Source organism: Balaenoptera physalus (genome assembly GCF_965194825.1).
Source record: "Balaenoptera physalus genome assembly, chromosome: 15".
NCBI lineage: Eukaryota > Metazoa > Chordata > Mammalia > Artiodactyla > Balaenopteridae > Balaenoptera > Balaenoptera physalus.
In genome coordinates this window covers 97465440-97482787 of record NC_138894.1, presented here as the reverse complement: position 1 = coordinate 97482787, position 17348 = coordinate 97465440, and the positions used below count along the sequence as shown (strand labels likewise).

The window sequence follows — 17348 nt, the reverse complement described above, 5'->3', positions numbered from 1 at the left end:
TCTGAGCTCTTTCTGTTTGGGGTGTGCGTACACGTGTGTGTCTGTGTGTGGGTGTGGGTGTTCGTGTGCCTTTCCAGGCCCTGTGACCTTGAGTAAATTGACTGATCTGCATGAGCCCTAGTTTCCTCATCTATAAAATGGTAACAATAATAAGACGCTCTGAACGCGGTTATTGTGAAGGTTGAAACCAGCATAGTTTATAAAGTATTTTGCACAGCGCTCATCACAAAGCCAGGATCAGTAAAGGCCAACTAGCTATTTTTATCATTTATTATAAATGTCATTGTTAGTAATATATGTGTTGTCCTTTTTTGCCTCTCCAAAATTTATTAATTTTTTGACTTTAAATTTTTACATAGAAGTGTAAAAAAGGCAGTATATTTTGTTAAAAGGATATAAGAATTCATTGCACATTATTGGCCTCTTTAAAAGGAGTAGTCAAAAAATGGAAATAAGATAGGTACAGAGTTTTGTTTTCTTATGTTTCATACTTTCTTGAGTTTATCATTTACTCATTTTTGTGCTTCCATTAGATCAATAGCATAATATTAGCTAGAAAACACTGACAGGAGGCTCCCTGGGAGGTAGAATTTAAGCATCTTGTGGACCAGGGAATTATTACAAATTATTACCAAGATCACTGCTAGACGTCCACAGGAAGTGGAAAGTATGAGGACCAGAAACGGCATTTTTCTGCTCTTGGGAAGTAAGAAGGTGTTGGCTGTCTTTGCGTTTACAGCCCAGGGGTCAGTCCAGGCTCGCGTGCACTGGCCCGTCCACGGTCTCGGAGGCTTGTCCACAGCTGTGCAGTCAGCGTGGTTTCCTTCTGCAGTCATGGGAATGGTGCACAGGCTCCCCGTTTCCCTCTAACTGGGAACCAGATAAGTTCCCTACGTTTCCTGTTCCCAGTCCCACGTACCGCCTGCCGTCTGCAGTGTGTCCACACTGCACACCAGCACCAGCAGGTGTCCCTGGGGAGACCCGGGCAGTTCCGGGGTTCCAAGATGGGCTCCCACACCGCTGCCTGTAGAAGCACTCACCCTTCCTGGTGTCGGCCACCTGAGCCCCGTCTAAATGTCCCCTAGGAACTTGCAAAGATTGAATCTCCACCATGGAACTCGTGCAGGAAACATTCCTTAACCACCATTTAGTGCCACGTGCTACAAAGGGGAAGAAATCTCCTTTCTATCATCTAAGTGTTTATATTCTAGCAAACAGTTAAATTGGAAGAAAAATTTAGATGTCCAAAAGCTGTAAGGTGTTACAGTTCAAGGGCGAGAAGGACCATCGGACTTGGAGGACGCAGCTTGTTAGAAGGGCCTTTGGGAAGAAGAGATGCAGCTCTGAAGGACACGGAGCCCCCGTGGATGTGACGAGCAGGAGTCGCTGGCAATAGGGGGGCTTTCCTCACACACACACGTGCACATGTGCGCACGCCCCTGGCCGGGCTGGGAGGACAGTGGTTTCTGTATCAGCGGGCAGTGGGCATTGGAGGTGGGAGCCTTTTCCATCGTGCTGCGTGTTCTCCAGCATTTATTCACGCGACAAGTATTCTAGCATGCCTGCTCCATGCAGCGCTGCCGTAGATGCTGCAGAGTGAGGGTGTGAAATGAGCAAACCCAGGAGTCCGTGCTCTCTGGAAGCTTCCCGTCCGGCAGGAAATGCAGGCAGGAAGCAGGCATGAGATCAGACCAGCAGGGAGACCTGGATGAGGTGGTTTTATCTCCGCTTTCTTTCAGTGGGATCCCCGGGAGGGGCTCCGCCATCTGGCTATGGCGTGGCCCACGTGGGACCCTCTGCCCTCACATCTCTCAAGCCCCTGCTCCGTGATGGGCGAGGAGCTCGGAGGACTCGGACCTGGTCTCAGGATGGTGATCGGGGTGACAGAGGAGGACAAGTTGGCCTTTGGGGCAGCACGAAGGAGAAGTTATCTTTCTTTCCTGGACTTGCTGGACTTTTGTTGTGCCTGGAATCTTCCAGGAATAATGACTTTTTAATAAAAAACTGATACAGGGAGAAGGGTGCCTGCATTTAAATTGGGTCTCTTTGTTACTGTTTAATATGGAGTCCTTAGAGATGCCGCTGCATGGTGGGGAAGCAGAAAGAAAATATTTCTCTGGCTTCCATGAAAAAATAACACACATGCCACAGAGGCAGGCTTGAAATGTGACATGTGAATGACATTTGGGAGATTTTTTTCAAATTCTGAGGAATATACACGTTTTTCTCTCATTTTGTCTAGTGAATGTTCATAATTCTCAACATGAGTAAAATAAACAGACACCGACCCTCCAGCTTCCAGAGCAGGAGAGCTTCACGTTCATCAGAGCAGCGGTGCTGTGTGCAGTCAGTCCTCCCTGGATGCTGTCCAGGTGTAAAGGGTCAGGACTGGCCGGAACCTGGGGGCCTGGATGGCTGTGAGCCGTGACTCGTGGGTAAGAGGTTCTGAGGGTCATTTTGGAAGCTCGAGTGTTTTCGTTCCTTAAAAAACACACAACGTGTTAAAAAGATGATCTATAAACTTTGAGTTCTTTTTCTCCAATGTTGAAGCTTTGAGGGGCAGTTAAGAATGCTCAGTACTTGGAGCCCGATTTGGGTCATGCTGGAATCCCACGGCACGGCTGAGGTGGGTGTTGGAAGGTTGTCTGTCGCCATAGGATGCGGACGTGGGGTGCAGACAGGTGTCCAGCGTTAGGGCTGTAAAGTAACTGAGATGTGCTGTGAGGTCACCAGCAGCCTCCAGCAGCTGGCCTGGTAGCGTCTCAGGAGGGACTGTGGGAGAGTCTGGGCAGGGCTGGGGGGCTGGGGTCTGCAGGGGCGGGAGGGGAGCCAGCCCTGGTGCTGTCGTCTGAGGAGAAGTGGGGAGGGGGAGTGAAGGGGAAGGAAGAGAAGATGCAGACCCCTCCTCCTCCAAAGGCAGTGCAGACTCAACATTGAACTTTCGGTTCCTCAATCTTCTAATAAGTTAAGATACACGTACTTTGAACCTTATTGGAATAGATTTCTTTTGCTTAGCCAGAAACTGTGAATTGATTCATTCCCTACAGTATGAAACTGTCTTACCAGTTTTCTCTTTGAAAATCAAAAATCCTCTCAGGACTCAAGGGAATCCTGGAAGCAGGTAGGCTTTCCAAAAGCACAGGCAGGGTCAGTTCTTCCCTGGCCCTTGATAATGGTGTCTGGGACTTGGCTTGGTTTCTACCCGGGAAACTCATGCACCAAATACTCTGCCTTCTCTGGGTGTAGGTTTTACTGCTGATTTTTTAAAGCTGACGTGTGACCTCACAGAGCACGCTGAGTCCCGAGCAGCGAGTACCCTGGGATTTCTAGTTCTGACTGTGACCTTGACCATAGGATTAAAATCCTGAGAATCCTGAGCAAATGCCGTGACCATAGAACCATGAGGCAGGATCCGCCTGTGGACGGGGGAGGGACGTTGTAGGGGAGCCTGAACACCACACACGTGAAAAGCTGAGAAAATAAAACCTCAGAGTCGATCAGGAGACATGAACGTTCATCCGTCGTTTGGGCACACGCACAGAGTTTGTATCGTTGACTCTAATTAATATGACTTTTGTACAGTAAGCCAAAGTGCGAATTTGTTTTCATACTTTGTTGGAATGTTGGCGTCTATCATCAACATTCATGCCAACACTTCCACCGTTTCTGCTCATATAATGTTTAATTTGTATTGCTTTCCTTGACAGATAACCTCACTGGTAGCAATGTTTGTATAGGATCTGTGGGTTTGGTATAACCATATTTACGTTACCCCACTTATTTCTCACAATATTTCCATTTGTGGTATAATTGGCATTTCAAGGCCCGTTGTGTAGACAAGGATCTTTTAAAGGTTAGGCGTCTAGCTTGTCTCACAGAGCTGAAGCATGAACATGCTGGGATTCAAAACTCATCCCTTTTCCTCAGAGAGCTGACTGTCTACACCCCCTACATGGGCTTTTGTAGAAGCTCTTTATCAGACTGAGAACACTCCCCTTTAGTCTTAGTTTGTTGAGTGTTTTCTAGCATGAAAGCATTTTGGATTTTGTCAAGTGCTTTTTCTGCATCTGTTGAGATGATTGTGTGATTTTTTTTTTTTTTTATTCTGTTGCTATGATGTATAACATTTACAGATGTCAAACTGACCTTGAATTCCTGGGGTAAATCCCACTGATGGTGATATATAATTCTTAATAGATGTTCCTGGATTGAGTTTACTAGTATTTCATGGAGGATATTTGCATCCATATTCAAAATATTGGTCTGTAGTTTTCTTGTGATGACTTGTGGTTTTGGTATTAAGGTTGTATTGGCCTCATGAACTAATTTGGGAAATGTTCTATTCTATTTTGGGGAGAGTTTGTGAATAATCGTTATTAATTCTTCTCTGAATATTTAGTAGAACTCAGTGGTAAAGCCATCTGGGCCTCAGCTTTTCTGTGTGGTTAGTTTTTTGGCTAAAAATTCAATTTCTAAACTTGTAATATTGTCTATTCAGATTTCTTCCTGAATCAGCTTTGGTAGTTTGTATTTTCTAGGATTTCATCTAATTTATCTCATTTATTGGTATACAGTTGTTCAAGGATTCCTTTATAATCCTTTTTGTTTCTGTAATATTGATGGTAATATCTCCACTTTCACCTCTTATTCTAGTATTTTGAGTCTTCTTTCTTTTTTCTTGGTCAATATAGCTAAAAGTTTGTCCATTTTGCTGTTCTTTTTAAAGAACCAGATTTTGGTTACATTGATTTTCTCTGTTGTTTTTCTCTTCTCTGCTTCATTAATTCCAGCTCTAATCTTCATTATTTTCTTCCTTCTGCTTTCTTTATGTTTTGATCTTTATTTGTATGTATATACTACATATATATATATATGTATATACACATATATATTTAGAATCATTAAAGAAATGTAAATGCTTAATTAGAAGATATTCACATACTATAAAAGAAAGCAGGGGAAGAGGAACAGAGGAACAAAAAAGATTTGAGACACATAGAAAATGAAAAGTAAAATGGCAGACATAAATCTAACTATACCAATAATAAAATTATATTTGAATGATTGAATAATCCAGTTAAAAGGTGAAGATTTTCAGACTGAGTAGAAAAAGCAAGATCCAACTGTATTCTGTCTTCAAGAGACACACTTTAGATTCAGAGATACAAATAGATTGAAAATAAAAGATGGGAAAAAATATACAAACAGCAAACACAAGGATGGAGTAGCTATACTAATATCATAGAAAATAGAATTTAAAACTGAAAATGTTATTAGAAATAAAGAGGGACATTTAAAAAAGATGAATGTTTAATCCATCAGGAAGATATAACAATTATAAATATATATGCACCTAAAAACAGAACACCAAAATACATGAAACTAAAACTAACAGTACTGAAAGGCGAAATAAACAATTCAACAGTAGTAGTCAGAGGCTTCAATACACCAGTTTTAATAGTGTATGGAAAAACCAGGCAGAACATCAGGAAGAAAATAGAAGACTTGAACAACACTGTAAACCAAATAGATATGGCAACATTTGGTGAACATCCATGCAGTAACAGGAGACTTTTTCTTCACTTTCTAGTTTGAGTGTCAGAGGTTCTGACAGTTTCTCTTCACTCCTTCTTCTGTCTCTTACTTGGATTGCATAAACTCTATTGATCTCTCTTCAAGTTTGCTAATTCTTTGTCAGTTGAAACCTACTATCAAGCCTCTCTAGTAAAATTTTTTTCCATTATTATACTTTTTCACCCTAATACACTCATTTGCTTCCTTTTGTAGCTACTGTCTCTTTACTGACATTCTGTATGTGAAGTGACGTTGTCATTGTACCTTTACTTCTTTAAGCAAGATTTCCTCTAGTTTCTTGGACATGTTTATAATGACTGTTTTGAAGTCTTTCTGCTTGATGTGACGTCTGGTCACCTCGCAGACACCTTCCGTGCCTGCTTTTCCCCAGGCCGCGTGTCACACTGTCCTGTCTCCAGCAGCTCCGGGTGCAGGTCCTCCCCCCGCACCCCTACCTGCGGTTTCTTATTTGTTTATTGTTTAGTGACCGGCTGGATCATTTTAGTGAAGTCTGGGCACCGCTTTCCCCCGAGTCCTGTTAAGCCTGAGGTTGGTTTCTTTCTGTGACCACACCTGGCTGTTAAACTTCGCTCATTTCCAGCTGATTGGTCTATTATTTTCAGCAAAGCTTTGTGGTGTAAATGGATCGGCAGAATATTCCAGTCAAATCTGGGTTCCTTTGAAGAACTAGCTCCTGGGGTCGGTGTCTGAGATTTGTTCTGACCCCAGGAGAGCTCCTTCCAGCTGTTTTATTCCCAGGTTTTCTCCTGAAAACTAGCCGGCCGACAGTTCAGCCTGTATTCGTTTAATTTATGAAACTCTTTCTAATTGTCTTTCACCGAAACTTCCACTGTTTTTGAAGTGCCCATGACCTTGAGCGTCTCCACGTTCTACTGCAAATGAAGTCACTTCCTGTGGAAATTGACCAGGAGCTGTAGGTTTTGTGGCCTGTCCCTCACCCCCTCCCCAGGTAAAATTTCTGAGCCAGGGCTCTTGCGCAGGGTGTGGGGACAATGACACGCTTGTCTGTAAATGAACCTTATGTTCTGATTCAAGCAGTGCTGATTAGGGTGGGAATGACACCTAGTCAGGGATATCTACTTATAAAAAAGACAGAAGGATTGTTTAATCAGAGAAACTCTGGGTGGTAGATTTGACCCAAGAACATGCAGGGCTGTTTTTATAATGTCTCTACTTCCTTCTCCCGCTCTTGTATCCTTTCCCGTATGAAACCATGATTGAACCCACATCTGAAAGACTTAAAACATACTTTAGCGCGAACCTTGTTTAAAAAAAGTTTGTTTTGTTATTTTTAGCCTTTCAGTTGTCTTCTTAAGGACATGGAGATATAAGCTGCATGGGTTAGTGTGCATTTTTCTTAAGAGAAAACGAACAGACCAGACGTGTAAGTGACATTCTTTTGTTGTAACGGTTGTGTTAGTCAGTTCAGGCTGCCTTAGCAAAATACCAGACGGGGGGCGGGGGGCGGGATGGCGCTTAAACAACAGCAATTTATTTTCTTACAGTTCTGGAGGCTGGAAGTCCAAGATAAAGTTCCAGAGGGTTGTGTCTGGTGAGCGCTCTTTTCCTGGCTCGCTGACGGCTGTCTTCTCACTGTGTCCTCACGTGGAACAGAGTTCTGCGGCCTCTTCTTATAGGGACCCCAGTCCTGTTGGATCAGACCCACCCTTCTGACCTCGCTTAAGCTTCTTTCCTTAGAGGTCCCATCTCCAAATACACCCACGCTGGGGACTAGGGCTTTAACATGTAGGTTTTGGGGAATACACACATCAGTCTATAGCAATAGTTATATGGAAATTATCTCTGGGAAAAAAGGCTTGCATGATAGGGGAGAAGTACTGAATTAGAGACAGTGATGTCGCCGTTATGAATAATTTGCCACGGGTGGGTTTGTGGCAGGTTGATTCTCAAGGTTAAAAATAAAGGAGAACCAACTTCTTCCAAAGCTCTGTTGTAAATCAGAAGTATACGTGTGGTCCTAAAATACCATCGACGCTGAGGAATGGTGGTGTTTGACCTGCTCCATCATCACTGGGTCAGGAGCCTTCAGTACCATGATAAGTGGTCTCCGAAAGAATCACTGCTAAGGAACCCACAAAACAGTAACTCCAGCACTGCTCTAAGAGCAAGTGTATTTCCTACAGGAGCTGCCTTTCATGTTTTTATTAAATTAGAAATAGGGATTTCAGCGTTTTGAACTTAATTTCAGTAAACCTACCTAAGATACGGAGACGGGTTAGGCTGTGCCCACGTCTGTGAGCTGTGTTTCCCGCGGTGACTGCAGGTCGGTGCTGAGCAGGGCTGAGTGGGCGCCGCCTTCTCCCGGTCCTGGGGCATCGGATCCCAGGGCCCTCCTTCCAGCATCTCCCGTCTTCCTCCTGCAGGTCCAGTGCATTTGAGGTGCAGGCCCTGGATGGGGCGAGCTCGGGAATCCTTTGGTTTTACACCGCCCAGGAGAGCGCCGACTGGCTGAGGGCCGTGTCTGCCAACATCAGCGACCTGACGCTGCAAAATGTGAGCACGGAGACTTTCCACTGTCCCTGTTTTTGCTTTTTAATCCACGAAAATAATTATGATTTTTTTGTTACTTATGATGAATCCTAAAACAGTTGGTAATAACATTAAACGGAAGAACATGTACTTTTTTTTTCAACATAACAAAGCTTTGACTAAAACAGTTAAAGATTAAGTCATCTAAAAGTTTCCTGGTATAAGAGTGTAGACTGAATCAAACCTCTGGACACTTCACCGCTGGTTCTCTCTCTCCCTCTCTTCCTTTCCACGCACCTACACAGAAGTATTTTTGTGCATGTAATTTTATATATACTCTATCCAAATGCATTGATGTAATGTGACGTTTTTATTTGGGGAACCCAATTGGGTTAAAGATGTAATTCTCCAAAACATTAAGGAAACTTATAAAGAGGCACCTCCACCACAAATATCCCTTCTCAGTGGCTCACCGCAGGCACCCAGGAAAGAGAAAGCGCTCTGTATCTGTCTCTGTCTCTGATCTGTTTGATGATCAAGGTCAATATGAAACTTCAAAATGAAACAATAAAACCAGATGGGGTGAGAGTAAAACATGAATGAAGTACTCAGTTCCCTAAAGCAACCGCTGTATCCGGGCAGTAAGTTGATGGCCACAACCGCGGGAGGCTCGTGCAGGGACCAGCCCTTGGCCCGAGGAGGCCGTGACCCGGTTCCTTGTTCTCAGTGCCTGCGGGTGACTTGCCCCGTTGTCCACATTTGCACCCCAGGGCCTGCTCTGGCCCAGGGCAGCTGGTGGCAGGAGGCGCCCGGGGGTCTGGATGCACACGGCGTAGCGAGCCAGCCTCAGGCCCCGCGGCAGCCCTGTTATTCCTCTCACACCTGCCTCCTTCCTGGAAACTACTATACAGAGGTCGCCTGAGCACTTTGAAATATCAGGGAAGCAGCAATGTGAGATTTCTATTCCAAAGACCTCAGAGGCTCTCAGCTACATAGGAGGTACCAGACCCTCTCTAAGACCTCAGTTTTCCAACTTGACATTTTGAATTCCAAAGGTATCTGGATGGATAAAAGGAGGAGAAAAAACCAGGTGGCGGTAGCTTGATATTGGCAGAAATGCATGGTTCTAGATGAATCTCACACATTGTAGCTACTGGGCAGAGCAGAGGGAAGGAAATGCAAACAAAAGCCTTAGGGCCGGAATTGTGGATTCACAGCCACTTTCCAACTGGGTAGTCTTGACCTTGTTATTATTCTGGACCTTCATTCCTCACTGGTTAAGTTTTGCAGGATTGCTGGGAGAATCAAGGAAGGAGGAGCAAATGTGAACTGTGAAAACTATAATCACCTAAGAGCATGTAGTACAGAAATCATTTTCCCCAATGTTTTCAGACGTGGAAATTTAAGCAGCCGCTGCCCCAGAGCTTCGCTTAGTAAAGAGCTGATGCTTGAAACACAGCGTCGGTATTGCTAGTCCTGGGTTTTCTGTTATGAGAGCCGTTGCCAGACATCTGTACGTGCTCTGGTTTGGTTTTCAGGTAAGAAATACCTCATACAGGAAACGTTTCATGCAGGGACACTTCATGCAGCTAATTAAATTCAGTTGCCAGTTAGGTTGAAAAATTATGACATCAATACACTTGTCATACTGACTCCTTGCTTCCCTCTCTCTACAGATGAAAATGGCAAATAAATGCTGTTCTCCTTGTGACCAGGTAGGATTTGTGGGTTTTGTGTTGATTATACAATGTCCCCGAAGGGAGCCTCTTTCTGTTTTTGAGATTTGGTTTGGAAATTTTGACAGGAAAGCATTAGCACATCGGACTGAAGTCAGGACACTCACCCTCAGGGTTTACTCCAGAAAGCTACTCGTTTGTCCTGCAAATAGTGTAGGAGGAATCGTTCTGACCTGAGTGCGCCGTGGTATCAGTGATCTATCGGCAGTTACATTTTCTAAGGAACCGTGATTAAATGATAACCTAGATATGATTGTTTAAGCTGAGAGGGGTTTGACGGTTGAGACACACCTGTGTAATTTGGAGTCTTCAGCGTCGTGTGATTTTCTTAGATCACGTCCTCGTTCGGGAAGTTTCACTCTGGGAGGCTTTGGGCAGCTGCTATTGCAGGTGGGAAGGAAGCACCCCACCCCTGCGCCCGGTGCTGGCCTTTACTCACTGTGAGGCCACGTGTTCTGGTGGTGGTAGCCCTGCGTCTTCAGGAGCCCTTGGCTCATTCCTTCCAAGAGCAAAGGCCAACCTGTAATATGCCTGGTTTTCTAATTCAAGGACTGCTCATTTACTAGGTCTGTAAGCACTTAGCTGTGTATCAGGTAACTACACTTTGAAGTCACTACGTTATTTTTCTATTTCCTTTTTGATAAAGTCATAGTTCAAGCTGTAAGTGTGAACTTTTTAAAATGTAGAGCTTCTTAGCTTTCTGGTTGTGTCTTTCATAGGTCTGAGGCAGTACACGTTGTAGGCTCAAGTTAAGCAAACTAAAGGAATGTGTTCAGTTTGCTTTAAATAGCACTTAGAGACGCTCTTTACATAGTGCTGAGAGAGAAAATTTGCGTTAAAATGGAAGGCATTCAGGAGAGTAAGTACCTGCCAATCAAATGTTTCCTGAAAAAGATAGGAAATTAGGACCATGTTTTAAGTTAAACCCCTCTAGTCAACATTTTTAAATTAGATAAGAAACACTAAGAAAGGTTCTTCTAACTTTTATTTGTTGTAATGTTTTTCTAAATTTATGAACAGCTATTTTTGTTTACATAGCTAAATGAGGGTGTTTAGCTATTTAATGAGTAATAGTCCCATAAATGTCTTCAAATTAATGTAGGACTCATTTCATATTCTTACACATAAAATACAGCTTTTCTGCTGTGCTTAGTGTCTCTAAGACAGAAGTTTCTCTTGGACTTTTCCCCTGAGGACACACCTCCCCGTAGTTCACACTTAAAGCCCGTCTTCTCTGGATTTATTTACCAAAGCTGGTGGGACAATAGACCAAATTGGTGTTTTTGTCTCCAAGAATAATTTGCCATTTGAAATTGGATTTCTGTTGGCACAAGCAAAACTAGCAAAGTGTCCCGGGGGATCCTTTTTGTCGTGAATCAGAGACTCTTCCAAGACTGATACCAAAAATCGGCCTCTGTACACGGGCACCAAATTGAATCTCAGAGACAGAGTTCTGGTAAAGTAGGAGAGAAGAGCTTTACTGCTTCGCCTGGCAAAGCGGGGCCACAGCGGGCTCATGCGCTCAACACTGTGTGTCCTGACCTGGAGGGGGCAGTGAGGAGTCTTATCGTCAAGAGGCAGGGCTGCCGGTAAGGGTCAGGATGCCTGCAGGGCTTACATCCCTTCAATCCAGAGATCATCCGGTGTCAGGTGGTCTGTGACGGGCTCCTGTGGTTCTCAAGGTTTCCGAACTGTGACCTTCTCTCTGGAATGAAGAATACTAACATCTTCCATTTGTTGGGGGTTTTAGTTCTGCAGAGGAGCTCAAACACATTGTTCTGTGTATCCCTTGAGGGAGAACCAGGGCCCTGCCCCCAGGCTGCACTATTGCTTCCTGACTGCCCCTCTCTTGTCTCTGCAGCCCCTCCCTTCCCTGATTAGCAGCTGTTTGAACCTGCCCTTTGGAACGCAGGGAAGGTCGTGGGGGCTGAATGCAGCCTATTTCCTACAAACAGGAAACAGGGAGCACAGACAGGCTTCCATGCCCAGGAGCCCCACGGGCCGTGCTCCGTGTCAGGACCACAGGAGAGAGCACCGTGCAGGTGGAGCCCTTCTTCAGCTTCCCCGTGTCCTGTCACAGAGGGGAGTCGCCCTGTCCCCGACTTCCCAAGCAGATCATGCACGGTCAGTGGTTTGGGAACAGTCACGCGCAGGCACACGAGAATGCCCATTGCACTGAGACTTGAGCAGCTTTCACAGCACTTGAACTTGACGCATTTGGAGCACACTCTGCGTTTTTGCGGCTGTACGTGACTGCCTGGCCGGCTGGAAAGAACACTAGTCTGGAAACCAAAGCGTGTTTTGTTTTGTTTTGAAATTTAACTCCTCTATCACTGAATCACAAGAGAGAATCAAGAAGTGAGGTTCAGGGAAAGTTAAAACTATCTGAGGAGCAAAACGCCCAACACAAAGGACATGAAATGAATTATGGTTCAAAGGCCTCCGAGGCAGTGGAGTGATTTCGCTTTGGTTTTATCTTAGTGAAATTTTGTCACATATGAAGCCACGTTTGTGTGATGTCAGTCTCGGTGGCCTTACGTGAATCAAACCTGGATACTAATCCCACCTGATCCCTTGTCTGGTGGTGCAGTTGGAACACATTAACACCTGAGCCCTAGTTTCTTAATCTATAAGACAAGAAAGTTGCAAAGGGTAATCTAAAGTCTTTTTTTAACCTTAAAATTTCTATATAACTTTGAATTTACTTAAGGGCTTGAATTTGTTTATCTGGAAAGAAACATCAGAGACAGGCCTCACTATGTGAGGTTGTAAAAGAACTAACCCCTGCCCCAATTTGCCGAGTTTTCAGTAGAGGATGCTTTCACATTTTCTCCAAAAACTAAACATTTTGTATGCATTATAGGAGTTTAGATTTATGGTGTTGGGCCCTATTTAAAAACAGGAAGGATTTTTTTCTCATTTTGAACAATTATTGATTTTGGTATGTAGCAAAACATAATATTGAATAAATAAGAAAAAAGTAAAGATATTGACAACCACTGAAATTGACAAAAACCAAAGAAAACAGAATTAGAAGGATAATACAAAAGGCATAAGTATAGATTTTTAGACTCTTATATCTGGTAAGTAAAATGACTGTATTATTTGTCATTCAAACTGGGACACTTCTTTCTGGGATGGAGACTGACCTAAAAGTAATACTAAGACAACAGGAGTAACTTTAGGATCATCCCAGGAAAACCAGGACATGTGTTCACCCTGCGAAAACAGCAAGAATCTATTTTCCAAAATAAATTTCTTCCCGAAAACCTGAATTAAAGGAAATATGGGTACCTTAATCACCAAATCCAAAAGAGGCTTAAATAATTCAAGTTATTCTAGCTTTTTCTGTGAAAAGGAACAGAGCAGTTGTACAATTATTATCTGACGGACAGGTACATGTTCATAAAATTATAATATACATTTCTTGGATTATGTAATAAGCCATAGAAAATTCATAATGTAAAATTTAAAATTAGCTTCCCTTAAAATTATTTATGAACTGCATATACCTAAAAAAGATTCATAAAGCAGCCAGTGTTTCCAGTAATAGCTAAGCGACAACTTATTTCTTTGCTAATTAATACAGGCAGAATTAAATTACATATGGAATTTCATTAACTTCACATCTGATTTATAGACGTTTCAGGTTATTAACAATCTGTATGTTTCCATCTTGGCCAGAAAAGGAGTTCCTAGTTCGCTTCTCAATATGTAACTCCTGTTGGATGCTGTGCCCAGCACTGTATTAACCAGATGTGGGAAGGAGAAGCAGCAAAATAAGACACTGCCCCAGCCCTGGAGGAGGAGGAAGATGGCAGGACCGAGGAGGGGTGGGCTCCACAACCAGTGTCTGTGTCTCCAGAGAAACAGGGCAACGCTCAGGCTGAGTGAGAATCAGATGGAAAACCTATCCCTTGAAAAATTGTCCTCACAAAAGAACGCTTGCTGCTGCTGTGCTAGAAAAAGAATCCCAGCTTCTCCATTTCAGCCTAGAAGTTACACTTTCAGCTTTCTACTCACCCTTGACCAGTCTATAATGTGAATCTAATCTACCCATCCATCCATCATATCTATCTACCTCTCTACCTATCTATCATCTATCTATCTATCTACCTATCTATCATCTATCTAGCTAGCTAGCTATCATCTATTTATCTATCTATATCTATCTACCTATCATCTATCTATCATCTAACTATCTATCATCTGTCATCTCTCTATCATCTAGCTAGCTACCTATCATCTATCTATCTATATCTATCTATCTATCATCTAACTATCATCTATCATCTATATATCTTATCATCTATCTTATCATTAGCTACCTATCGTTTAACTATCATCTATCTATATTTCCATGTCTGTGCATACTACAGCCCTGTCTTAAATTAAGCTCCTACGTATCAGGTTCCAGTATATCATTCATCCCTTGTGGAATCTACATTGCAGTCTATGACTAAGTATTTCATGCAGAGAAAGAGGACCATGGGAGACTTGTCAGCATTTGAATATATGATGAAAAAATAAAGGAAAAACCAGCAGAGTTTGCCCTCCCTACAGCCCCCTTTGAGACCCAAAGCTGAAGCTTGGTCTCTTAGTAGTTCTTGGCAGAGAAAATAATGTGTTTACAGGTTTTAGGGACCCTCATGCCATATTGCTAGAGACCCGCCGAGGGCTGTTTTCTTTCCATTACTTAGTTTTTCATCCGGATGGTAATTATTTTTTATTCCTACCAGCCCTTACTAGCTTAGTAGTTTGAAAAGTATCTTGGTAAGATTCCTGGTAATAGATATAGTATCAAAGCAGATTGTTGAGCTTGCTGCTGACTTAAAAATGTGCAATAATTTAGAATTTAAACAATTTCCTATGTTTTCTAGAAATGCTGGTTCCACACTTGGAGGGTAATCAGTAAAACAAAAGGTTTCCAGTCCGCCAACCTGATGGATACAATAAGCAGGTCCTCCCTGCTGTGATTATTTAACTTCCCATAAAGTCACAGGTAGTGATAGATGAAGAGCCACAAATGGTTTCTTCCAAGAAATTTTAGGGGACGAGCCCTCCCTGCCAGTCCTGCGGGTGTGGAGTAGATACAGGTAAAGACACAGGTCTCGTCCTCAGAGAGCATGTGGTCTAACGCAGACCCAGAGGGAAGCAGTGTGAGAGCCCCAGAAAAGATAGCCCTGATCCTGCTTAGAGATGCCGAGAGGATGTGACATCACGTGATGCTGAGTATCGCCGTGCAAACGGCTGCACCTGCCCTCAAAACAGGCGTGTGCAGTGGCATCCGTCCCCTTCTGAGGATAAGGACGTGGAACACAGAGCCCCTCATGGGCTTGATGTAGCCTGACGTCCAGACCTCCTGCCCCTGGAGCTGCTTTCACTGAGTGTCACCTGTGGTCCCCACCCCACTACTGAGAAGGCAGCCCTCTCAGAAATAGGGTAACGGGGTGAATATTGTCCAGAACCACAGGATGTCTCATTGGCGCTGATAAATGTATACTAAGAAAAAAATACACCCATACTGCTAACCGTGCCGTTTGAGACCTACAGTGATGACTGGCTTGTAAAACGTTACCAAACACCCACTGCCTCTGGTTGATGCTCAGCAAGATGGTCTTGTACCAACTTAGAGTAACTAGGACGGCCTCTTAATGCCACGCGTCCAGTCTGCATGGAACGGAGGCTGATCTCTGAACAAATCTCTGTTTTTCACTGTGTAAAACTCAATCCAGTTGCAATTCACTGTTTTTAGTAACTGTGCTTAAAATGAATCCTGTCTTATATAAACTATACAAATCACTGTGCTCGTGCGGTGGTGAGTGTGGAATTCACAACCACCCATTGAATTTGTGTTAATTTTAGAACATCAAGGAGCTGCTGAACTAGCTAGAGAAAATGAAATGTTTCTTCCCCAAAATATGCAGAGAACTTTTAAGACTCAGCAGTAAGAAAACAAATAACCCGATTAAAATGAAGCGTGTTTTAATCATGGAAATTGAGCAAGTCTTACGATTTACAGCAGTATTAATGCTAGTGTTATAATGAACAAAAGTGTATCTGTGTGATCCTACTAGACAAAAAGGGGAAAAGTCAATCAGACATTTTTAAGCAACGTGTGTAATCAGTTTCACATCCACAAGACATTCAAGGACTCAGTCCTATCTGGGTGGTTTCCACAGAGTTCTAATTCCATCCGAGCCGTGTGTTACTTGCCTCCTGCCTGCTAGTACTTTGGGAGGGAGTTTTCTGTGGTACAGCTTTAAATTCCCGAAATTACCATGTGAGGGAATCCTAGTCCCATTTTATGATGAGAAAACGGACCCGGAAACATTAAATGAGTCCAAGGACACATGAAATAAGGTTGTCTTGTATACTAATAATAAAACTCTCTGTTATAACATTCAAACCGTATCACATTGATGTGACCCTAAGCCTTCACGAGACAATAGCTAAACCGAGAGGGAAAAGACAAGTCCATGAGCCAGTGGAATATTCGGGTTACTTTGCGAAGCTCTGTGTGCCTGGGGCACTGGTGCCCTCGACAACTTCTGTGAAACACCATGACTGGTCAGCTGTGGCTACCGCCCTCCGGAGAATGACACACTTTCATTGTCTCTTTTCCATCACCAGGAACACTGTGAAAATAGGATTTTTGTAAAATTTCACCTGGCATCTTGACCTGGGAAGTCTTTCACCAGGCGTGAGTGAAAGCTCTCAGTGATTTAGCCAGTAAAAATGGAAAGGAAATGACCTACCTTGAGCCCCCACGGCTCGAGTCACTTCACGCGGCTGCCGTGAGGGCGCTTCCCGAGGGCTGCGGTCCCCAGACCTGGAGGGCAGCCCCCTTCAGACAGCCCAGAGGACTGTTCATCCCCTAAAGCCCTCGGCCTGTCTATGATAGTTTACTACTAACTTTGTTTAAATGTGCAAAGTACGTGTCACATTACAATTTTAGCTGAGACAACACGGGGATTTTGCCTTAGTACTAGTTTAAATTCATGCACTCAATTTTTAAATTGTATTACTATTTCCGTTAACTTTTTAACCATATTCTGATTTGTCATAGTTTGCATTTTGTGTCACTAGATAGTCAGTGCCAGTTGTGGGAATCTAATATTGTTGTATTATTTTCACTGTTGTTAGGAAGTTGAACTCTAAAGAAACAATCATTTCTCCCTCGTGTATTAACGATATATTTACCACAGAAATGGAAAATATAATAGTTGCTTTTGCAACCTCATAGACAGATTACAAATACTAACCCCTGATAGGATGTAATTAAATACTATGGTTGTAAAAATCTACATATGGGAGGCACAGCTGTGAGGTAGCTGAGACGTCCAGCATTGGCCCAAACTAAGGGAACTCAGAAGCTCATATTTCGAGCCCGGCCCAGTGCAGAAGTCTGGACGTTTGACCCCAGATGTTACACATTTTTGTGGCGTCCACTTGATTGGAGGTTGGACATAGCTGAGGGCTCCCCCGTCCCTGTCTGCGGCCTGTGGTGTGTTGCTTGTTCTCTCC

The 17348-nt window shown here is 43.4% G+C and overlaps 1 protein-coding gene across 18 annotated transcripts in view; it reads left to right on the top strand.

Moving 5' to 3' along the window:
- Positions 1–17348, top strand: part of SNTG2 (syntrophin gamma 2) — a 210426-nt gene that overhangs the window by 143526 nt on the left and 49552 nt on the right. For all 18 annotated transcript variants that reach the window (XR_014254127.1, XR_014254128.1, XR_014254129.1 and 15 more), the window contains 2 exons: positions 7980–8109; positions 9762–9800. Coding sequence is in view for 13 of the 18 variants with exons in the window: in XM_082427048.1 (XP_082283174.1) it covers positions 7980–8109; positions 9762–9800 (169 nt within the window). In the remaining 5 variants the exon portion in view is untranslated. The remainder of the gene's footprint in view (positions 1–7979; positions 8110–9761; positions 9801–17348) is intronic.